This window comes from Amblyomma americanum, chromosome 3 (genome assembly GCF_052857255.1).
Source record: "Amblyomma americanum isolate KBUSLIRL-KWMA chromosome 3, ASM5285725v1, whole genome shotgun sequence".
Classification (NCBI taxonomy): domain Eukaryota; kingdom Metazoa; phylum Arthropoda; class Arachnida; order Ixodida; family Ixodidae; genus Amblyomma; species Amblyomma americanum.
This window is the reverse complement of record NC_135499.1, coordinates 130,087,800-130,112,010: the sequence shown is the minus strand read 5'-3', so window position 1 is coordinate 130,112,010 and position 24,211 is coordinate 130,087,800. Positions and strand designations below refer to the sequence as shown.

The 24,211-nt window shown below is 47.0% G+C and overlaps 1 protein-coding gene across 1 annotated transcript in view; it reads right to left on the bottom strand.

Moving 5' to 3' along the window:
• The window catches only part of LOC144124121 (lysosomal cholesterol signaling protein-like), a 96,600-nt gene that overhangs the window by 11,956 nt on the left and 60,433 nt on the right, over positions 1 to 24,211 (bottom strand). Inside the window, exons 13-16 of the mRNA XM_077656783.1 lie at positions 9,702 to 9,889; positions 7,394 to 7,595; positions 6,355 to 6,450; positions 489 to 559 (exon numbers count right to left, since the gene is read on the bottom strand). Of these exons, the coding sequence (XP_077512909.1) occupies positions 489 to 559; positions 6,355 to 6,450; positions 7,394 to 7,595; positions 9,702 to 9,889 (557 nt within the window). The remainder of the gene's footprint in view (positions 1 to 488; positions 560 to 6,354; positions 6,451 to 7,393; positions 7,596 to 9,701; positions 9,890 to 24,211) is intronic.

Here is a 24,211-nt window from a genome sequence, read left to right as displayed (position 1 = left end):
ATGCACGAACTCGCCCAACCGCGCAAGAAAAAAAAAAAGAAAACAACAAAACAGTACCACACCGAGCAAGAATAGCGAGCGAAGACCGTGGAGACCTCATAAGGACCCGAGCTTCATCTCTCCCGGCCTATACGAGTCGAGTCGAGTCGATTCGAGAATCGAAAAGAAATACGAGACAGGACGAAGAGAACGTGTGCTGCACCTTGGAAAAAAAAAAGGGGGGGTGCCTGGTTCGGTGCTGCTGGTTTCCTCGTCCTTTTATTGTCGTTGTCCTTTATTCGCGTAAAGTTTATCTTACGAAAGACAGCAGCGCTTATTATTACGGCTTTCAGAACGGCCGGCAGGTTGCAACGAAAAACGGAAAGCCGCGCGCACCGAAATCGAAAAACGGAATGCGAGCAAACCAAGTAAGGACTTTTGGAAGTAAAGCAAGAAAGAACGAATAGTGAAGCACACAGAGAGACACAGAGAGAACGGTATTAGCTTACTGGAGGGCCCGTGCTTTCGCCTCACTAAGCAGCTTTCCTTCCAGGCCGCACGCCAAAAAGACAAGCATCCCCTGAAACGAGTAGCGATTAGTGCGTAACATACAGAGAAAGCACGAAAGACGATCGAAACGCACTGTACCTTCGCGAGGAAAAATAAATAATGAAAAAAAAGAAAGAAATCACTCGAATCCGGTACGAGACGATAGAATTTGGTGCGAAGACAAGACAAAGCGCGGGGAAAAGGTAAGAAGAAGATGAGACAGATAAAGCGAGCAACAACTAAGCACCCGTCGTGTACGACGATAAAGGGAACTCGCTCAAGAAACGGAACGCGCCAGGATTTATTGCTGCTGCTGATTCCGCTCTCTTCGGATTAGCGCTGGCCTGTTCGTCGCAGTCGAGGCGTTGTTGCTGCTGCTGCTGCTGCTAGCCTGTATGGCACGGTTGCTGTCTAACTGCGGCTCTGCTTTGCGAAGACAGCAAAAAGAGAAGGTTGGCGGTAAACAGGAGGGAATGAAAGAAAGCGGCAAAGACGGGGAACCGCCGCCCACCGGCACCCGTCCCGCTCTCGAAATGAGTTGCGTTTTCCAGAATCGGAAGAAAGAGACCGAGCGAGACACCACCAATTTTGACGGTCAGTTGGAACTCGGTTCTTGCGCAGGAAAGCAGCAGTGCCCACATAACAGCAGCGGAAGCAGCGCGGCTTTTCTAAGAGTGTACCAGCTGTTTCTTCTGTACCACGGACCGCACCGTTAAAACGGTGCAGCGTTCTGGACGCTGAAGCTCTGTCGTCATCGGATCGATTACCCTAAAACATGCAAGCATCTAAGAGTGAATTGCGAATAGCTAGCGACTTGGCTGTGCTGTTGCATATCATAATGGTCAGATAATCTATTCGATTTAATCAATCTAGAATAGCTGTTCACATGTGTGAGAGGCTTTTTCAATTCAGCCATTGATTCGCTGATGCCAGCTTTACTGTCCGTAATATGGCGCAACAAAGCTGACAGATCGAGCGTGAAGAGTGAAGGACCACGAGAAGCTTCCCCGACTGGCAGGGCAGGTCTCGAAATGTATTCAGGGCGCAGTCGCTACAACCCAGCTGGGCCTGGTTTTTGCAAAGGACACACCGGTCATATTACATTCGGCTACACACAGTTCGGAACTTAAGCCACCGAAGTGAGTTGCCTTTATTCGCGTTGAAAGTAACGAGGCCGGAAAAAAAGAGCCGTGAACAAGGTTCGAAGTGTTCGGGCCCTCGGTTACACCGTGCTATAACATCACAGCGTTTCTCAAGGTGGGGTCAAAGAAACACTTCCCAAGCATTTCACCCCAAATAAGCCGAGCACCAGACCAGGGGAAAGCTTGTACCCGTTGTATCACCGGTGGGTATCCGGTGGCACTGAGGATCGAACTGCGCCCCTCCCGCATGCGACGTGGATGCTCAACCACTTGGCCACCGCTGCGGTCATTGTTTTCTACAAAAATATAAAATAACTAATTAAACAAAATAAAACATTTGGAGCCCTCCACTACGGCACCTATTCTTCCTTTCTTCTTTCACTCCCTCCTTTATCCCTTCCCTTACGGCGCGGTTAAGGTGTCCGAAGATATATGAGACAGATACTGCGCCATTTCCTTTCCCCAAAAACCAATTATTATTATTATTACCCCACACGCCAGCTCGTTCAAGCTTGGTGATCTGGTGGTGTTGCATCGGACATCGGAAAGAGAGGAATATTCATTGAAAGAAATTAAAATAGCGAAAATCCCAGCAGTGGAGCCGGCTACTCAAAAACTTTGTTATCAGTAAAACAACGAAACTGCTTTAGAAAAAGTATGGAAAACTCGTAGTTATATGCATATAGAGGTGGAAAAATTGGAGCCGCCTTTATTCTGCTTACTGTGCGCACATAAAAACAGAACACACTATGTATAAGTTATAAGCGTACACTTTTCCTTTCCTTGATCGAGTCAATGCAAATTTTCGCTATGCACACCACATTATTATCCTATAAAGAGTTCTGTACTTTTCGCTTTGTACACAGCTGCGTACAAAGATAACTCGTGCCTCTTTCGGTTAAAAAGGTGCCCCTAGCAGTGATTTCTTTTCTTCGGGTAAGTTTCGCACTCTCAATGTCAAAAACAGGGTAGTTTTGTAGGCCAACTAGTGAACGCACTTCACAGTATTTGATAAAACAGAGAACTTTGTGGTAAGTCTCCACCATTTTCATGCAGACAGATCTTCGACAAGCAATATAATGTCAGTTGTTTTTTTTTAAGTCATTTTCTTCATGAGCATCTTCGAAATATGTAGTGCCACCACAAATTCATCGGGTGTTAATTTCAACAAACTCTGGCATTTTGATCCTACATTTTCAAAGACTCTTTGGTATTTTGTGCGAAGTTTTGTGCCTATGTACGAAAAATTAACCGTTGATATTTTTGGTTGGAAAACTAAAGCATTCGTTTTCTGGAGGCCTGATCATGCTATTTAAGCGCAATAATGTTTGTTTTCTTAGTAATCGACGAGCACCGTCTTAAAGGGTCCAGAACATGTAAAGGCTTTGGTTGCATATGCGAAAAAAGAGTCGCCAAATTTTCACAGCCTGTAAATATGTTCTCGCGGAACAAACCACTCGTTTTCTTATCGGGAATTCATAAGAAGGGCGTAGAGGGCACGATTTGGTTGATGTCGGTACACGCAAGTCAGGGCCACCAAAAATTCAAAAACCAGTCTTATATAGTACGTATAGACGAATTCTATGAATATGTGTGCTCAGTGGACGTTACAGCAGTGCCAAATTTTAAATTTAGTTCCACAGCAAACAAAACTAATGACAGCTTTTGCTGGGATGTGTGCTGCCTGTGATTTCTTCAACTTAGCATCTACGTTTCTGAAAGGCATGATATCGGCAGTTTTGCTATTAGTTGCTTCTGCAATCCGTACTGCTCGTGTGCCTCCAGGTACGCTGAACTGCCGAGGAATCTGATGAAAAGCAGTTTTATTTTCTCCCTATGCAAGTGAAAGATTAATTGTAATAGGAGCTTGTACGGAGAACCGGTTTAAAAGAGGTGTGAAGTACACAACGCTGACATTGAATCTGAGCATACAACTCCTTTAAAGACATTATGAATTTTTGGAATGAATTTCCGCGTTTAAATATACGGCGTAGAGCTCTCTCAACACCGCCTACGAGGAACACGGTAGTTTTACGTCATGAATGAGCAGAGCAGCTGGAAGTGTCAAAGCAGACATTGACGAACTTTGCTTGCAGATGAACAACTTTTAGAAATTTGCGTACGAGCTGCATAATAACCGCACATATAAACAAGAGCCAGCTGCAACGCAGCCACAATTACATTGATGACTTTTATTTGATGCGAGAAAGCTTTATTGTACTGTCGCCGCCAAAAATCTGGACGCTTCAGCGGGAGCCGTAGCAAATACCTCTGTTATTAGCCCGCGGCTCGACACCACATTTTTTTTGCTTTGGTTTTACAGGTTTTTACGTTCGAAAGCGACTAAGGCTATGAGGGACGCCTTAGTGGAGGACTCCTCGTAATGTTTAACACCTGGGGTACTTTAGCGCGCACTGGCATCGCAAAGATCAGGGGCCTTTAACATTTCGCCTCTATCGAAATGCGACCGCCGTGGCCGGGATGGAACCCGCGTCTTTCGAATCAGCAGCCAAAAAACGGCACCTATGTATCTAAATTTCTTTCGCGTGTCCTGGAGATTCTGTCCCCCGATAGTACATTGGGAGGCTGAGTCATCCACGGAAGCCTTCCATGTTGAAGATACCTGTGCTGCAATTGAGGGAGGCGGATCCGGCCTTGAAATGGCAGGTTAAATTTTCAACGCTGTGTGGTGTTTAACAAATAACACTCCATGGGATACAATTTATCCTGGTACTACCAAGCTATGCAAGATACGCAAGGCATGCGACGTAATCGCAGGTGATGACGCTGTGCGCCTCTTGAGCCCTCAAAGCAGTTAGGCTTCCTTGCTTCACCCAAAAGTAAAAGATCACTGGTCAATTCAGGGAAACATACTCGAGGGCCTCTGGTGATCATTAGAAAAGATTGCCTTGTTTCTGCAAAAACATTTTAAGGAGAGGATAGTATGCCAGGACTTGACGAATTGGCGCGGCGTTTAGCGACAGCAGTGCCTGCTCCAAGCTACCCCAACGGGTGCCCACCAGGTTAGGCGCGCCGTTAACAATAATCGATGCCCTCTCAACCGAGTGATCATAAGCCTATATCGACGAACCAAAGCATGCTGCCAGGCGGTATCGCCAACAAACCCGTCATGTTTCTTCTCACGAGATGAAGTAGTGATTGGCATAAAGCTGAAAACGAGGTAGCTCTTGTAACTTCTCGTACCCCAGAAACATCCTTGTACAAGGGCACCGCGTAATGAAAATTCACGTGATGGCGCATCCTGTAGCCAGTACTCGCATTCTGGCAGATTTTTTATGCGTCACTAATTGCCTTATTGCACATCTGAGCGATATTTCAGGAAGAAAAGAGCCCGTTCTTCTTCCGCTGCTAGTTCATCATTTCTGTTTCTTCCTTTCGCTTTTTAAAACGCATGTCGCGCCGCTCAACTACCCACAGCAATGTCTGCAAAAACCCCGCTGCGCAGATTCTTTTTTTTTTGCTCCCAGGTGAGCAAGTGCCATTTTCAATCACATCATTTTGCACAAATCATTCCTTAATGATAAGGATGAACGGTAAGGGCTCATAAGAAGACAAAGATACCATGTGTAAATAGGACAATTAAAAAAGTTGTAAAGAAGAAGATACAGAGTTGTGTGCTGGACTGCCTGCCCCTACATGACACTACCCTTCTTCTATCGCAGAAATATTGGAACGGCTGTCTTGCCTCACCCACATTGTATCCCGGGCTATCGGACATCTAGTTGTTCTTCAAACTTAGCGAATATTTGAAGCCCACAGGCTTCGCGTCTAAGAAGCAACCAACGCAATGAGGCGTTGGTGTCGTCAGCTTCCATCCACGCTATCCTTCGGCTTTATGCAGTCTACTGCACTGGCGAGGGAACTGCATTACCGCTGGTAACAACTATATTAAAACGTAATTAAACCTATATTAAGATGTAAGACAACAATTTGAACTTTCATTTAAACAAAAGCTTTCTCCTTGCCATCGCTTTAAGAAAAAAAGGTTAAAGCCAGAAACGCAAAACTTATTGAACATCTCTCGTAAATCGATGTAAGAGGCATAAAAGCGCATAAAGAAACTACTTAGCAAAGGTTTTTTAATGTTATAGCTACATAACCACAACATTAATCTTTCCAGAGCCAGTGACAGCCGTTTCCGAAGATAATCAGAACATGTTCAAAAAGGGTACATGTCCTGAATGGTCTCTGCTGTCGTTTCAAGCTTGCGCAAAATAAAGAGCCCAATTATCTCCAAATGCTTTGCCCAATTTGGTTTTCTCTTCGAATTTTGCTACAATTCCGTCACTGTCATTAATGGCCCTATAACCAAATGTCGATTTCCGTAATGCTGAAGTCACTTAACATTCTGGTCATTGCAATGCGAAATGAAAAAAGAAAAAAAGATGTGCTAAAACAAATCTCAGAAACATTTTTTACGCGCTGGCTGTCTGCTGTCTTTTTTTTTTCGCCCTCACCTGCTGACTGCCTCGATTATTAGTCAATCCCAGCAAACTTTCGCAAGCCCAGATTAAAGTATCTTCCAGCTTAATGAGCGACGAGGATTGCAAGACATCGACGTGGAAAAGATTTATTGCCCTTCATTGCATTCATTGCACACGTTTGCCTCGTTTGAAAATAGAAATGTTTTACAAGCAGCAGACGTCGTATTCACGCTGCTTACCTGGCCAAAGCTCAACGTTGCATCGACGAGTTGAAGGGCCCTGAAGACGCCGTGCGGTAGTCCAACAAAGAGCCGTCCATAACTCACAAAGATGCCCTGCGATAAAAGAGAGCATAAGTGAATCCAGAAATCATTAGACAATCGTTCGCACCTTCGATAGGCAAGCAATAACTGGTGCCGCGCGAAGACTACCGTCACGTGCAATGCAACGCATGCTCCCTGAAAAAAATGGGGCACGCTCAGCAAAGAGATTTAGATCGTGAGGGTGAAGGACAGGGATTGATGCTCAAAGCACAGCGAACAGGACTCGCCGCAGGATATCTTTATTACGTGCCATTTGCGTGACTTTTACTTTCATATCTGCTTACCCGGCTAGGGACCTGTAAAAACTGAGCTTCCTTAAACAAGGACCCGAGGATAGGGAGTTTACAGAGTGTAATGGGCGATGTAGCTAAACCATATCAAGGAGCATCATGAGCAAAATTTGCTTTCTATGCCTTATCGGTGGGTCAGGCAAGAAAGAAGATATATTCATATAGTGGTGTTTCAGGGAAGGTTATCACTGATATTTAAACACAAGGTTTTTGAGGTAAAGAGAAGCTTTCTGTGGCTTAGTAATGCCGGTTGTGGCGGACGTCAAAAAACAGGCGAATCTTGTTAGCTTGTAAATTGATTAATTAAATTTTAATAGTTAACTTTTCAACTACCACCGATAGGTATCTGATTGCAATCAGACATTTGTAGCCGCTGTTAATAATAGCCGCATAAGTTTTTAGAATTTTGAAAACGCGATTACCCTTGCTGCTGTGGCTCGACGAAATTCGGCTACATCATGCCAAAATACGTGCGCTTTCGACAATCATGCAGGCAAAGCTATCCCTCCAGTGCACTTAACTAGTAGAAATTGCCAAATCAAAGAAATAGCCAAAACCGAAGACTGGGGCAAACCGGTTCATGCAGGGAGCTATTTGGTTTCTTTGAACCAGCGCAATGCATTGAAAGTGCAATACTCGGTGGAGAAAACATTGTGGCAACTCACGATGAGCACAGAAAAGAAGAGCGTTGCTATCAACAGCGTGAGGCCCCGCACGTCATGTTCGGGGTCGTAGGTTCTCACTGCGGTGTCATCCTTTTTGCCGGGCCAAGATACTCGTCCGGAAGGTGACAAGTCGAAGCGCACCCGTCCTTTCGGGGTGGCTGAATCCTCGGATTGGCAGTCGTTGGAGCTCAGTCCGTCGCGCCTACAAGACACCAAACCAGTGGGCACACCCAATGCGTATTGGATATCTTTCTCTGAAAAACAGTACTGAAGACATGCAGCAGCGGCTGTGCAGAAAAAATTGGCAGTGGCTTAACTTGGCTAACCCTGGAATTCAGCAGAAAGCAAGGGCGCTTGCTAAGCGTTTGAGGCTCGTCCATGACAGCTCCAATACACGCTCGCGACGGCCGTTCTATATATACCCACAAGACCACGTGGCTACAAAGCGGTATCACATGGTATTACGACACCCTCATCGGATGTCATCACGTGGCTTCACATCGCCTCATCGCATGTTCTTAACGTCAAAGGTAAGCGAATGTCAAAGGTCAGAGGGCAACTCAAGGTCAACTCAAGGTCATGGGTCAAGGTCAGCGGTCAGAGATTCGACACCATGATTGTACCACCTATGGTCATACACGGCTAACGTGGTAGGGCTGAAGGTTGTTAAAGGTCATTCTGCCTACGCGACGACTGTTTTACTTAGCGTAGTGAAGCTTTTCCCTTCAAAACTCTTGCTACGTTGCGCGATGCTTACATCACTCTTGAATGACTAAGGGGAGTCGGTCTAACATTAATAAAACCCACGTTAACGAACACAACTTCTGTAGGAGTCCAACAATCATCTCGCGATAATTCAAAGCGGATGTCTTCTATTCCAAGTCTCTCGAGTTCCATCACAATTTGGCTGTATTTTCTAACTCTCCTTTCTCTATTCATTCTTCTGCAGTTCTGTCAGTGATACCTGTAAGTTGTGACGTAATGACTGACAATTGAAAAAACACATTGACTAAACAGCTCCTGCATCGATTTCTTTAAAGAAGCACTGACTGAATCATTGCACAAAATCCACGAGTTATTCTTTGCATTGTTCGTCCGCAACGTTTTTACTGTATTTTGAGAACTAAGATATCAAGTTGTACATACGTCGCTTAGCATAAAACATTGCATAATCGTTAATTATTAATCAGAAATAACATATATGAGACGGAAAGCACGTACGTTTTTGCCCTTTTTTTCATAAATGATGGCTCGCATCAGGCCTTACCGAAAGCGCCGTCATAGACATCAGCAGAATTTCCAAAACTCCCGGAAGAATTAAGCAAGGGAAAAAATATAACATTAAGAAGGATACAACCCAAGTCCTTTACAACCCGAAATCACAACACACCTGCTACACTGAACTTTAAGGTTCAGTTCATAGCATCTCTACCAGATGCTATGGGCCTGCCTGAAAAACAAAGCCATATCCCTCATCCCTTCCCCAACACTTCACCAGTGGTAGGCCCCTCCTGAACGCAGGGGGACAGAAATGCCCCGTAAAAAGGGCCGCCGTAGCAGCTTCGACGAATGGACCATTGAATTAGTGGCTCAGACCCCAGGGTTTGGGCTCAGTTCAGCTAATAAACATTTTCAACAGCAACAATGAGAGCTCTTTGGTCATACCAGTTGCGAAAGTTACCATAGCACCCATGTATTATTCAGCTGGCTGATAGGGACAAAACTGGAAGGTTAGCAGATTATGGCGACGCCTGTGGACAGTGACCCAAACTATGTTCGTGTTACCAACTCCGAGATGGTTGATAAAAGCGCTAGCGCCTGTAAAAAAAAAAGCCAATGAACCAAGTGCAGTAGCAAATATTCGGGCCATATATAGTAACAAATATTATAGCCAGAGTGTTAAATTAAGAGCTTATACATGCGATACATTTCAACTTTTCTCAAGTTTTTGATTGACGGCGACAGTTTTCATTTGACACTCATAGCTGGCGCCACATAATAGTAATCTCCGCGAAGTGTCCGGGACGTACCAGCAAGGTTTTGAGGCGCAGTTTCGAAAGTGGTGTGGTCAAGGAGCTCTGAGATGAGCCTGCGTATATATTTGGCGGAAAACAACTTGTATCGCCGGTGAAGCTTATAAATTGTTCCACGATGATTTATTCAAGCACTTTCCCGTTCACTGCCGTTTTATCAGCCGCTGATCTGCCTCGGACATGAAGCACCTGTTAGGTTGTCGTTTTTCTTGAGTTCACTTGCCATTCCCCGTGATCCACTTACTTTCGCTGGTTTGTCACGCTTGAGAACTCACTTTCGACGGCACGGTGCCTTGTCGCTTGTTCCGTGCGCCGCCGATTCGTGAGTGATGCTCCTTCGCGAACGGCAGCAGCAGCAGCACTCCGCGAACGATGTCCTCAGTGCTCGCTCGTAAGCGTGTTGCAAAAGGCAGAGTGCTATCAGTCCGGCGCACACGCTCAGCAAGACGACGGACGCGACGGCCTGGGACGGGAGAGGAGGACGGGAACGGCAGACTCTAATTAGTTTCGATCTGTTCGTCAGAGTAGAACGTCGTGCACTTCGCTAAAATATCGTATTAGCGTCCGTCAATGGTTATTTTCTTTCTTTTTTTTTCCTTAAGCCGTGGAGTCCGTAAATCTGTGACACAAGACTCGTTCGTTCTCCACCATATCTTTTCTTTTTCGCTTTTTTATCTCTAGGTATTAACTTCATGGTTTGTACACTGGTGAATGTACGCTTTCCAAATCTGAAATGTAATCTACCTCTTCATTCATGATTTTTTTTTCTTGTTCATACTCGAGCTAATTCAAAAAGAGGGGAAATCTACACTGCAGAAACGGTTTAATCTAGGCCATGATCAGTTAGACACTGAGGACAAGAGGACATGGGGGGGGGGGCTAGAAAACATATTTGTGCGCAGCCAGGAGTAAAAGTAAAAGAAAGTGACTAGCTTGGGAAACTACTGCGATATTGTATTCACTGGTGGCCTAAGAGAGAAACAATTAGAGGTCACTGGAAAAGGTTTCTGTCCCGCAATGAACTCATCTCCGCTAACGACTTATGATGACGGTTTAGAGAAAGGCAAAGTTGCCTCATCCGCCGTGATTACTTAGTGACTCCGACGTTTGGCTGTCGTCCACGAATTGAGGAGGAGTGCGGTACGATCACACCTACGGCGGCCAGTTTCTATGAGGATGAAATGGCAAAGTGATCATGTACTGAGGTCCCGGTTTAGGTTAAAGAGCCCCCGCTAGTAGGAATTAATGCGAAATCACTTCACCTAGCGTACACCCTTGTGGTCTATAGGGTTGCTTTGGCAGGTAAAGTTTATTAATCATTACCGGAAATGCTTTCAGGCAGGGGCAAGGCTACGAAGCGGCCACGCGCGTCTCCCTTTGTAAGCTTATCTGCACTGCAAATTTCCTGCCGCGACTAGCAATGGCGGGAGCAGAGGCGCCCGTCATGAAGCCTCGGTCAGCGATGGTAGTGAAGTGATTCATCTACATGAGACATCATTGCCGCCTACAGCGAAAACCCGCCACAGTGGCTCTGGCGTTCGGCTGCTGAGCCTAAGACCAAGAGATCAAATTTTGGCCGTGGGGGCAGCCGCAGCGAAATGCGAAAATGTCCCTGTGCTGTGCAATGTTGTCGCCCGTAAAAGAAGCCCAGTTTCGTGGAAATTAATTCGAAGCCATCTACTGCGACACCGCTTTCTTTCTTCCCTCTTTTCGAGCTTTCCTTCATCACTTCTGTCACGGAGCGGTTCTGGTGTCCTCAGACATCCCGACAGTACTTACTGCGCTCTCACTTTCCTTATAGCCACACCACTTCACTACAACACACACACGTGGTGGCTCTTTCCACGCTGTCGCCTTCTTTACCCGTATACTCCAGTGCAAAAGTTGCCGCGTAACACACTTTCTGACAGGCTGTCTTAGACGCTGTTGCCGAGTTGACCGAAAATCTCAAAAGCTTTCGCTCGGGAAGTAATGGTTGAGAGTAAGAAACGAGCTGCTTATACGAGTTCCGGGGAAAGATTCTGGTTTGGCAACAGCAGTAAGTACAGCTCCACATCTCTGTCGCCGCCTCGACCGTACCGTCCGACAGCATACAGCAGCAGACACAATGCGGTACTACAGGTGTCATAGTTTAGCCTCAGTGGCACGGTATCTTGGGAATTCTGGGGCGTTGACTTTGCTTAAACCTGCAAATAATCCGTTCTACCGGCGCCAGCACGCTAAATCGAAAAGTATAAGTGGAGTTTACATTCGAAAATTAACTTCCGCATTTGCACAATACAATGAGCCCACCAGGTCATTTCATCAGCATAAGAGCAAGGGCTAACACCCTCGTACAGTAAAACGTAAAATCTTCTTAATTCGGACTTCAAGGAACAGAAATGCGAGCGTACGAATTACCCGAAGGTATAATTGTCGATTAGGTCCCGCAAACTGGCAGAAACAGTCCACATCATGCTAAATAACTTATACTTGCTGATAAATTGGGCAATTGCCACTTTCGAGATTAAAACTCCGCGGAAATGAAGATTTTTCAAGACTCTCTGCAATGCTTTTCTGCGTGCATCACTTCGGCAGTGCAAACGATAATTACACAGTTCCAAAGTGGTATCACCGGCTTCCGCGCCCTCTACGCTGGCGCGACGCGGTAGCCGTGAAGCCTTCTCTATAGAATGTTCGGAGGGTCTTCCGCACACACGGCAGAACTGCAACCAGCACGTGACGACTGCGCAGTTTCGCTGCTCTGAAAAGCGGAAGGACCACGCGTGATGGAAACGCACAGGCACCAGAACGGCGAAACACGAGGGAGATGCGACCAGGCCAGCGAAACGCCAATCAGCGGCGCTGACGGCGGAGCTCAGAAAACGAAACTATGCTGCCGAACTATTCTACGGCCTCGCAACGGGAGAGTTACGATCGTCGGCGTGCCTGCCATTGCACGAACGTCACGAGTGCACGGAAGATATGCAGTTTAGGTTCTTGAGGGGTTGCCGTACCAATCATACATCGACCCGGCCCCAACTCGGGAACTCGTCCAAGGTTAATCGGTGCGAGCACGGCGCCGACCGTATTAACGAGCGTTGGACGCAATGAACTTACATGGACTCTGGACGGGACCGCTTCGGCAGTCCGAATTTTCCGGATTTCAGAATTAACGGCGGTTGAATTGACGAGGCTTCAGTCTAATTCCTCCAATGTCTGCATTAAGCAGTCCAGAATATTAGGCGCCTCGAGGCGCCTAATAATCTGGATTTTGTACGGAATTTGTACGGATCCGTACAAAGTTTCTTAGAGAAAGATATTCCTGTCAATATCGACGCCTTCTAAATTTGAGCTTCAGGATTCGATGCCTTTCCAACTTTGTCTTTCATTCTGACAAAAAAGATACTGTTGCAAACTGATCTACGTGGTCCTGCAGCCAGGCATCCACGGCCCTCCCTGCTGTGGACAGCGCGAAAGCAGTTTGTCGTGCACGCAAAAAAGCACTCTAAGCGGGCCACACATTCAGTGCGAAAGGTTTGGTGACACGTGCGTGAAGATAGCCGAGAAAAGCAGAAGCTCAAGGCCGATGGAATCTAAAATCACGCAACACGCCGCGGTGCCTGATTAACTCGGGATATAGACTGCACAGCAAGGCTATCTGATTCAGGTAGCGGGTTCGAAGTCTCTACAAACGAGATGAAGGCGAAATGGAAAAACACTATTACATTACGATGTGCCACAAACTCAAAAATTGCGCTTGGTAGAAATTATTCTTCAGCCCTCCAATATGGCCATCCTCATGTATTAGCCAGCCGATGCCATCAGAAAAAAAGAGTACAAAAACTGCCACGAAGTGATCGATATATTTGGAACATTACGGGCATGAAAATTAGTTTTTGCTCACCTCCAGCATTTTCTTTCAGGTATTCTTGCTTTGTTTTTTATTTCTACCGATTACTCAACGAAAGATAAAGACTCGGCTTAGGACTAGTGGTAAAATGTTGAAAAGAGATCAGGGCTGCTTATTTAATATTGAAAACTTAAAAGCACAGAATCGTGCTTGAAGGCCAGTTCTACGGTATATCTTATAGTCCTGTCCGCGTTACAGGCCGTATTGCAAAATCAATACCGAGAATTCCAGGTTGTTGTTTTTTTCATATGCTTGTACACTGACGCAAGCAAGCTGCTGCACTCAACAATGTGGTATATGTTGCCTCATGAGCCTGCACGTGGCAGTTGGTAAAACCTACATTGCGTGATCAATCTATCTGTTGCTTAGGTAATCCTCTCAGAAGAAATGGACATGCTTTTGCCTACTATTGGGTCAATTTTTTGACAAGAAGAATTCGGCTCTTTTTTTATGCTGCTTTCTATAACTATGTGAAGGAATAAAAACCCTTGCGCGTCATTGACCTTCAGTGCGGTCTGCTATTCACGAAGGACAGAGAAAGGTGAGAATACAGCAAATAAAATAGCGAATGTTCCTGTTGCGTTTGCGAATCATGCGTTATAGTTTTCGCGTTCTTAAAAACGAAGGAAAACCCGACGCGCATTTCTGTACCGAGTTCCTTCTTGCTGTGCTTGATACGATACAATAAACGTCACGTGATTTTTTTTTTGTCTGGCGGTACGTAATCATTAGTTCTGCTGACGCCGCTAGTACGGGTATAGACTGGATTTGATTTTCAGTGAGTCAAAGAAAAGCAAACTCCATCGTAATAATACTGTGCAATGAGCAAGAAAAGAAGGCAAACAAAACCTGACAGTTTAGGCAAAACAAGCAAGAACCATAGTCCACTAAGTAATATACAAGTTCACGGCTCTTGACAAACATTACAGCCATATTTGTCAGTGAACTGTAGAGGAGCCGCCGCGGTGGCTGAGTGGTTATGGCGCTCGGCTGCCGGCGCGAAAGACGCGGGTTCGATCCCGGCTGCGGCGGTCTAATTTGGATGGAGGCGAAATTCTAGAGGCCCGTGTGCTGTGCGATGTCAGTGCACGTAAAAGAACCCCAGGTGGTCGAAATTTCCGGAGCCCTTCACTACGGCGTCCCTCATAGCCTAAGTCGCTTTGGGACGTTAAACCCCCTAAACCTAAACCTGAACTGTACAGGAGCTGGAGATGCCAACGCAAAAGGTCAAGGCTGTTCCCCTAGTTGAGATAAAACAGACGTAACAAGTATATGTCTCCTTCGGAAGCTCGCTGCAAAAGCCATCGTGTTTGAAAATCTCATGCGTTAAAGATGATTTCGGCCTGTTGCGCCACCTGGACCACATCATATCGTGCGTTTATGAAGAAAATTATGGCGGTTGCAGACGACAGCCGCCGTGATCGATTGGCAGTGTGTGAATACAGGTATCGACTGAACCTAATGAGTTGATGGAGCCGCTTAGATGTCGCATAAAATGCAAAGGCTACTTTAAAGACCAACTGCAACGAGATCATCCTTTAGTTCGAATGTATCTCAATGCGCTGGGTGTGTTCAACGCCTAAAATAAAATTAGTACTGTTCGCACAACCGTTTTAGTGGCTCTGTAGCAGACGACAGGCGCACCTGACAATATGTCGGGCAACTAGGCGACTATGTAGACAAGCCGTAGTAGAAAGGAACCGAGAGCTGTTCTTAATCCAGCCCATGGTCATGGCTCATTGGGAATGGACGGTTTATGAGCAGCATGAAGTTAAAGGCTGAGACTACAGGAAAAATTGACAGTGCTATTTTTCGCACTGTGGCATTGTTATTTGTAGTTTTAAACGAGAACAGCATGGCGGAACGCTGCGTACAGTCGTCGGGAGTACAAACGCGAACGCCCGAGATGAAGTAAAGCTTCCGTGCGATTCTGCAGTGCGGCCTACGGCGATGTGTTTTATTTCAGGCGGCTTTCCGGTGGGGCCCTTGCGTGTTTCACAGGTAGGAATGAATTCAGAGTATGCATTTTCGGGGGCGATTCTGGCTGAGAAACACAATTCTGGCAAAAGCTGTATTAGTAGCGCCATCTCTAGCCGGCGGTAGGATAAAAGCAGACAACTAGAAACAAAAAAGGTCTCCCGCTCCCAGTGAAAGGCAGACAAAATGGACCAAAATTGTTGTTTTAAGCATGAAATTCTTTTAGCTGTCGTTCTCGGCTCGCCGCGGGTGACCTTATTGGCGCCATGACGGAGGAAGAACACGGAATCGCACCTAAATTAACTTTGGCGAAACGAAAATTTCAGTTCACGCCACCCAGGTGGGGTCAACAACAGTGTCTTCGTGGTCCCTTGGAGGGAGAAGCTATTGCGCGGCGCGAAGGAGATTATGTTTTTACCCTGCAGCCCAAAAGTCGCATACGCAGTCCTAATGGCACTTAATAAGCGAGGCGATGCGTCGCGTGAGTTGCTCTGATTATGCAATGCGCGCGAGCCCTAAAACACAGATCCCGTGGCGCCATCCATCAGCACGGCAAGAAACCAGCTCTGATTTGTTCTTATTCGATGTAATGGCCGGTAGATAGGGTCCAAATGAGGACAAAGGGTAAAGGGCCAAAGCTTCCAATTACGTCCACCACATGAAACCTTCACATGAATGGCCAGTTTTCACTGACGCCATAGCAGCTCTCCTGGCCTGCAAGTTTCTCTCAAAGCGCATGTGTCTGTCCCCTCTTCTCTCCCGTCCGTCAGCTCTGTTTTGTCGTACCGTTCAACATGAACCAACCAGCCCGACTCAGCCCTCTCCTGTTTTCTACGCCTCGGTTCACATGAACGGAACAACTGGTTGCAGGGATTCGCGAGGTGTACCACTACGCCATATCTGAAGATCATGATATCATTTTTCAATGACAGCCAGACACTGCGGTATCAGGAGAAACAACCGCGCGGACGAGGCTGCCCGATCTGCCCACTATGTCGGACTTCAAGTCTGTATTCCTATATCAAAAGTAGACGCAGCGTGTGAGTTACGCCGGTTGGTGCTGAAGCTCCCACTTTTCGCGTGGAACAGTAGCCAGTTTTTCAACCGTCGCCTCAGGACATTGGACCCTGGACTGCGCCTTCGTCTTCCTCATTATGTACCGCGTCGCGAAGTAGCATTGCTTTGCCGTCTATGGCTCGGTGTTGTATTTACAAAGGAATACGCGTTCCGGCTTGGGATGGCAGCCAGCCTGGTTGGGAAAGACGTGGCTGCGAGGAGAAAATTGTACATCTCCTGTGTGAGTTCCCTGCTTTTGCGACCGAAAGACATACGCTGCGTTGTGTTCTTGACCGCCTTGGTTCTTGCCGTAACAGAGGACCAGATCCTGGTACCATGGTCACTGCAATCGACTGTCCACAATGCGTACAAAGCACTGTTTTTCTTCCTGAGGGCGACTTGCTTCTGAATCCAAACATCCCTTATCCCCAGTGGAGAGCAGCCAACCTGAAAATCCTTCTGGTTAACATCCCTGCCTTCCCGCTTCCCTTTTATCTCTCTCTCTCTCTCATTTACGTACAATGCTTCATTACCTGTCTAAAATCGTTTCCCCGTTGCTTCACTAATGAAAATGTTTCTGGTTTATCTCATGTGTTTGTTTAGTCTACGTTTGCGCTATGCGTTTCTAGGCCCCCGATTATTTGCTGCAATTCATCCCTGAATTGTCTTGGAGGAGGGCATTGTCGGTGAATCTCGGGGCGCTGAGGCATTCTCCGTCAATCTCTACAGCGGTGTATTCCTAACAACCAGCTCCGAATACCTCTTGTACACATGCAGTGAGCAGGAATGAAGAAATCGCTTCCTTGCCTTGCAACCCTTTGAAATTGAATTTTTTCTCTCCTTTTCTATTGTACCAGGATCCGCGCGCCGTCATTTAACATATTTAAAATCTAAATTACGCTTATTCCTTCTACGCCTTGGTATCCCGATGACACAACGACTGCTGGCCTTTTTTTCCTTTATTTTCAGTGTATGAAAGCATATAAAGAGGCGTCTTGTCTTATTCTTTTGATTTCTCTAAGGCTTGACTGACGACATAAATAAATCCTATATTTTTCATTATTTTGGCAAGCATTAATTTAACATACCAGCTAGTGAATGATTTCTCCATCCTGGGCGATTTCGTGGGCACAGAGCGAATTTTGTTACAGCCAAGGCAATAAAAAAAAACGTAGTTATACTACAGCAGAACGTTTCGCGAAACACCAAGAAAGCACACTCAACACTCAACGCTGGAGATCTCTGCGAGGTATTCTCAAAGTGATATAAAATAATAAAAACAAATGCCAACTGAAGCAACACCTCGCTGAAGCTTGTATCTTTTGTCTCAGTAAATTTGTACTATAAGTAATTGAAAGAGACCTCCAAGTCACTGCGATCATTGTTTCTTTACTCTTTTGGGGCGCCCCTTCCTACAACCTTGAAGCGGCAATACAGGAGCATCTTCCAGCTAATGAGCTGTTTTTTTCCTTCCTCGAGAAGACGCGGCCGTCATTCCAGGAATTTACGAACGCAATTCATTAGGTTCCTCAACAAACGCACTAAGCAGCCGGCTAAATTACATCTTGCGCTAGCAAGGATAAGTACAAGTAGCATGTTTTTGAAACCAGCCATATTCGACGACACAACAAATCATGGCCTTCTCAAAAAGGTATTCCGTGATTTTCCTAAAAAATTTGTGCTAACTGTTACATGATAAAAAAGTATTACTTGGCGATAAGTGCGGTTTTTCTGAAGAGCATCAGCGATTACTCAGCTATCTCTCCTTCATGCCTTCCCTCACAGCGCGGTTGAGGTGTCCAGAGTGAGACTGCTACTGCGTCTTTCCTTTCCTGAAATCCAAAACCAATCTTCACGCTATTCAAACGAGCATAATCAGGCAGGACACCCTGAATGCGTCTCGTGGGGCGCTTATACCTGCACAAGAGAGCAAATTCAGGGGACACCGTATTGTACTATGTGTAGAGAATGCAATAGTATTAAAGTCTGAAGTCCACTCAGCCTGCTTCTTCTCCTCCATCAATGCTGCAAGCAGAATATGTTAAGCCCGCGCAGCCACCGATACTTCATCTTCAACGAAATCTCTGCTACTTCCCCTCTGCCATTGCTGCTTGCCAAATTGCCTACACCGCAGCCGATACTCCATCTTCAGCGAGATCTCTGCTTCTTCCATCCGTCATTGCTGCTCGCCGAATACGCTGAGCCTGTGCAGCTGCTGATACTTCGTCTTCAGCGACATCCTTGCTTCTTCTCCTCCATCAATGCTGTTTGCAAAATTGCCTGTGCAGTAGTCAATGCTCCATCTTCAGCGAGATTTCTGCTCCTCCTCTCCGTCATTGCTGCTCGCCAAATATGCTGAGCCTGTGCAGCGGCCTATACTCCGCCTTCAGCTAGATCTCTGCTTCTTCCCCTCCGTCACTGCTGCTTGCGACATTGCATGTGCAGCTGCCAACACTCCGTCTTCAGCGACATCCCTGCTTATTTTCCTCCATCAATTCTGCTTGCCAAATTACTTGTGCCGCTGCCGATACTTCGTTTCCAGCGACATTCCTGCTTCTTCTCCTCCGTCAACGCTGCTTGCCAAATTGCCTATGCTGCAATCGACACTCCGTCTTCAGCGACATCCCTGCTTATTTTCCTTCATCAATTCTCTTGCCAAATTGCTTGGTTCAGCTACCAATACTCCGTCTTCAGCGACACGTCTGCTAGTTCTCCCTCAATGCTGCTTGCCAAATTGCTTATCCTGCAGCCGATACTCCGCCTTCGGCGACATCCCTGCCTCTTCTCCTCCATCAATTCTGCTTGCCAAATTGCCTGTGCACCTGACGATACTCCTTCTTCAGCGACATCTCTGCTTCTTCCCCTCGATCAACGCTGCTTTCCAAATTGCCTGTGCAGCTACCGATACTCCGTCTTCAGCGACACCTCTGCTTGTTCTCCCTCAATACTGCTTGCCAAATTGCCTATGCTGCAGCCGATACTCCGTCTTCAGCGACTTACCTGCTTCTTTCCCTCCGTCAACGCTGCTTGCCAAATTGCCTATGCTGTAGTCGACACTCCGTCCTCAGCGACATTTCTGCGTCTTCTCCTACATCAATTCTGCTTGCCAAATTGCCTGTGCAGCTGACGATTCTCTGTCTTCAAGGACATCCCTGCTTATTTTCCTCCATGAATTCTTCTTGCCAAATTGCCTATGCTACAGCAGACACTCCATCTTCAGCGACATCCCTGCTTTTTCTCCTCCACCAATTCTGCTTGCCAAATTGCCTGTGCAGCTCACGATACTCCGTCTTCAGCAACATCCGTGCTTATTTTTCTCCATCAATTCTGCTTGCCAAATTACCTGTGCAGCTGACGATACTCCGTCTTCAGCGACATATCAGCTTCTTCCCATCGGTCAACGCTGCTTTCCAAATTGCTTGGTGCAGCTACCAATACTCCGTCTTCAGCGGCACGTCTGCTAGTTCTCCCTCAATGCAGCTTGCCAAATTGCTTATCCTGCAGCCGATACTCCGCCTTCGGCGACATCCCTGCCTCTTCTCCTCCATCAACTCTGCTTGCCAAATTACCTGTGCAGCTGACGATACTCCGTCTTCAGCGACATATCAGCTTCTTCCCATCGGTCAACGCTGCTTTCCAAATGGCCTGTGCAGCTACCGATACTCCGTCTTCAGCGACACCTCTGTTGTGCTTGTTCCACCTCTATGCTGCTCGCCAAATTGCCTATTCTGCAGCCGATACTCTGTCTTCAGCGACATCCCTGCTTCTTCTCCTCCATCAATTCTGTTTGCCAAATTGCCTGTGCAGCTGACGATACTCCGTCTTGAGCGACATCCCTGCTTATTTTCGTCCATCAATTCTGCTTGCCAAATTACCTGCGCAGCTGACGAATCTGTGTCTTCAGCGACATCCCTGTTTATTTCCCTCCATCAATTCTGATTGCCAAATTGCATGTGCAGCTACCAATACTCCGTCTTCAGCGGCACCTCTGCTTGTTCCCCCTCAATGCTGCTTGCCAAATTGTCTATGCAGCATCCGATACTCCATCTTCAGCAACTTCCCTGCTTCTGCCCATACGGCAATGCTGCTTGCCAAATTGCGGTGCAGCTGCCGATACTCCGTGTTCACCGACAACTCTGCTTCTTCTCTTCCATCCATGCTACTTGCCAAATTGTCTTTGCAGCAGCCGAAACTCTATCTTCAGCGACATGTCTGTTTCCTCCTCTCCGTCATTGCTGCTCGCCGAACATGCTGAGCCTGTGCAGGTGTCGATACTCCCTCTTAAGCGACATGTCTGTTTCCTCCCCTCCGTCATTGCTGCTCGCCGAATATGCTGAGCCTGTGCAGCTGTGGATACTCCATCTTCAGCGACATGTCTGTTTCCTTCCCTCCGTCATTGCTGCTCGCCGAACATGCTGAGCCTGTGCAGGTGTCGATACTCCCTCTTAAGCGACATGTCTGTTTCCTCCTCTCCGTCATTGCTGCTCGCCGAATATGCTGAGCCTGTGCAGGTGTCGATTCTCCCTCTTCAGCGACATGTCTGTTTCCTCCCCTCCGTCACTGCTGCTGCCGAATATGCTGAGCCTGTGCAGCTGTCGATACTCCCTCTTCGGCGACATGTCTGTTTCCTTCCCTCCGTCATTGCTGCTCGCCGAATATGCTGAGCCTGTGCAGCTGTCGTTCTTCAGCGACATGTCTGTTTCCTCCTCTCCGTCATTGCTGCTCGCCGAATATGCTGAGCCTGTGCAGGTGTCGATTCTCCCTCTTAAGCGACATGTCTGTTTTCTCCCCTCCGTCATTGCTGCTCGCCGAATATGCTGAGCCTGTGCAGCTGTGGATATTCCATCTTCAGCGACATGTCTGTTTCCTCCCCTCCGTCATTGCTGCTCGCCGAATATGCTGAGACTGTGCAGCTGTGGATACTCCATCTTCAGCGACATGTCTGTTTCCTCCCCTCCGTCATTGCCGCTCGCCGAATATGCTGAGCCTGTGCAGCTGTCAATACTCCCTCTTCGGCGACATGTCTGTTTTCTCCTCTCCGTCATTGCTGCTCGCCGAATATGCTGAGCCTGTGCAGCTGTCGATACTCCATCTTCAGCGACATGTCTATTTCCTCCCCTCCGTCTTTGCTGCTCGCTGAATATGCTGAGCCTGTGCAGCTGTCTATACTCCATCTTCAGCGGCATGTCTGTTTCCTCCTCTCCGTCATTGCTGCTCGCCGAATATGCTGAGCCTGTGCAGCTGTCGATACTCCATCTTCAGCGACGTCTATTTCCTCCCCTCCGTCTTTGCTGCTCGCTGAATATGCTGAGCCTGTGCAGCTGTTAATACTCCCTCTTTAGCGACATGTCTCTTTCCTCCCGTCCGTCATTGCTGCTCGCCGAACATGCTGAGCCTGTGCAGTTGTCGATACTCCATGTTCAGTGACATTCTCCCGCGTGACGGTCGCCCACTCTTCGCTGACGAGATTTTCTACCACAGCACACATGAGCGCCGTTGGTTCTTGTGCCATTCCAGCCTGACACGCGGAGCTGTCTAGACACGTCTGCACACCACCAAGCGCTTCTTCCAACTGCCGCCGAGCCCGCCGACTTGCTTGGTAATGTCAGGTAACCGGCGCACCTGCCAACTGCCTATGGCAGGTGGCAAGCCTTCCGGGAAGCCAGTACCGTTTCCCTTGGTTTATGACGTTGCCATCGGGAGATGTCTAAGCCAATGGGAATTAAGTGACCATGTGATGTCATAGCAACACGTGACGTCATTTTTTTTTCGATCATTCAGAGAATTTGATAGCCAGTTCCGATTTTTTCCGTGGCGGGGCTCCCAATGCTATTGCAGTAAAGGCAACTTTGTTTTGTTTGCTAAGATCCAACAGTCGCACCCTTTTTTCCTGCTTCAAACGCTGATGAAGAGGCGCCGTACCCTTACACCCGGTCCCAGAACCAAACCCAACGGCTGAGCCCGCGCTGGCACTCTCCTTCCTGGACTACGGTCTCATTGGGAGGCTCTCTGCATTCCATCTGATCTGGAAGTGCCGGGCACACGTCGGACAAAGAGACCGCCACCTCGACCGTACTCTAAGGCCGACCTACGATGCCTGGATTCGGCTGGGCGGATTGTCAAACCTCCTCATGGACGGTGCTAGCCTCGCCCCTGGCTTTCACCCATTAGTCGGGCCTTTTGCGCCTTCTGTAACTCCCCACTTCCCACCCTCCTTTAACTCTAAGCATTTGTGCCACCCCGCCCATATTAATACATATTCAGTCACTCGCTCACCTTCTTCCTTCATCTAAAATGAAAATTAATGGCAATTACTACCGTGTTAATAAGGATTATCTCTGTTAGCTGGTCCTCTTACACTTAAGAAATTGGTGCATTAGTTTTGAATGCTGCTGCTGCGCGTGAGTATGTGGCTATTGTGTGTTTCGTTTGGGAGGTCTACAAAGAGCACTTATGGTGTGAAATGTGTTGTCACGGACAGGAGCATCAATTAGGGCGTTACGCTTACGGGCAGCGTCCAGTGAACGTTTGTACTCTCACGGCCGCTCAATGGCACCAAGTGCGTTGCCATTGAGCGGCCGTGGTAGTCTGTTCTACGCGCAGCACGTTTATTGCTCCGGCCTCCCGCATACGTGCGGCGTTCAGAGAACGGCACTGTGATTCGGCTACATCCATGGCCCTGCCGTAATGCGACTTCAGTTCCATGTCAGTGCTGGCGGCTTTAAGATAACTGCGGTGGTTGCTACTGCGCAGAGACGCAGGATGCCGTGCCAATCAGTCATTGCGGTATGCGGGAATGACGCATCTAATTAGCACAAAATAAAAGCTAAATCTCGCAATTTTAGTGGCGGACACTGTTCAGCGCAGGCGTTGATGTTGAAGGGAACGTTTTCTTTTTCCGTGCTTTTATTTTGCGAGTGGTGTCTGTAGAATATGCAATTGCGGGAAGGTATTCAATACTGTTTTTTTTTCTCTCTCTCTAAAGGTATTGCGCTTTCCTTGAACCCACGTACCCCGCGAAGCTGCCGTCTGAGTACTTAATGCAGCGTTTCTCACCCTCACTTTTCTAAATTAAATGTCATTCGAATCGAATGACATTCGATGCATCGAATGTCATTCAGTCGCTTTCGATGCTTTTCATCAGCAGCAGCAGCAGCAGCAGCATCTTCGATGCAACATAGTAACAAATAATGTAATTCGAAAATGGTGGGAGTGTCGATGAGTGAAAAACAAAATAAGTGTAATGAAGAGAGATCAGTGAGAATAAAACGTGTTTGAAATTGTTGCCTAGTGCTCTCAAAGCGAGCGCTAACACATTATAGACTTCAAATATTATATCCGGCAACTGTGTAGCACTTTAGCCATCTAAAGCCAAGTACAAAGTCAACCACAATGCCGATAAATGCAAACAAATAAATGGCTTACACGGCCGAGCATGAAATCGACATCCGAAAGGTTAAGGGCTAAGTTACAGCTTTAAGTAATTCCTAGTTAAACGTACATGCAACGCCAACCAAGAAGAAACACTCAACCAGAAATTATTGACGGTCGCGTGTAGGGCCGCGCTTCACGCTCGGCCGCTGCCATTGGCTGCTGCTGAGACCAAGAGTAATAGCTATCCACGACAACCTTTAATGCGAATAGTTTCATACCAAGATTTATATTTTTAGCATAGCTATATAAATACAGCTTTTGCCTTCAGCGGTGCGCATATTTTTTTTTCGTATCGCTTGTTTCTGCTGCGTATCTGGTGTCTAGAATATTTATTCGGTTCGAGATAAAAAGCGAATTAGCTCCCTAACCTCATTCAAGGGCGAATGTCATTCCAATCTGATGACATCAAAATTTCCCGTGCGGCAG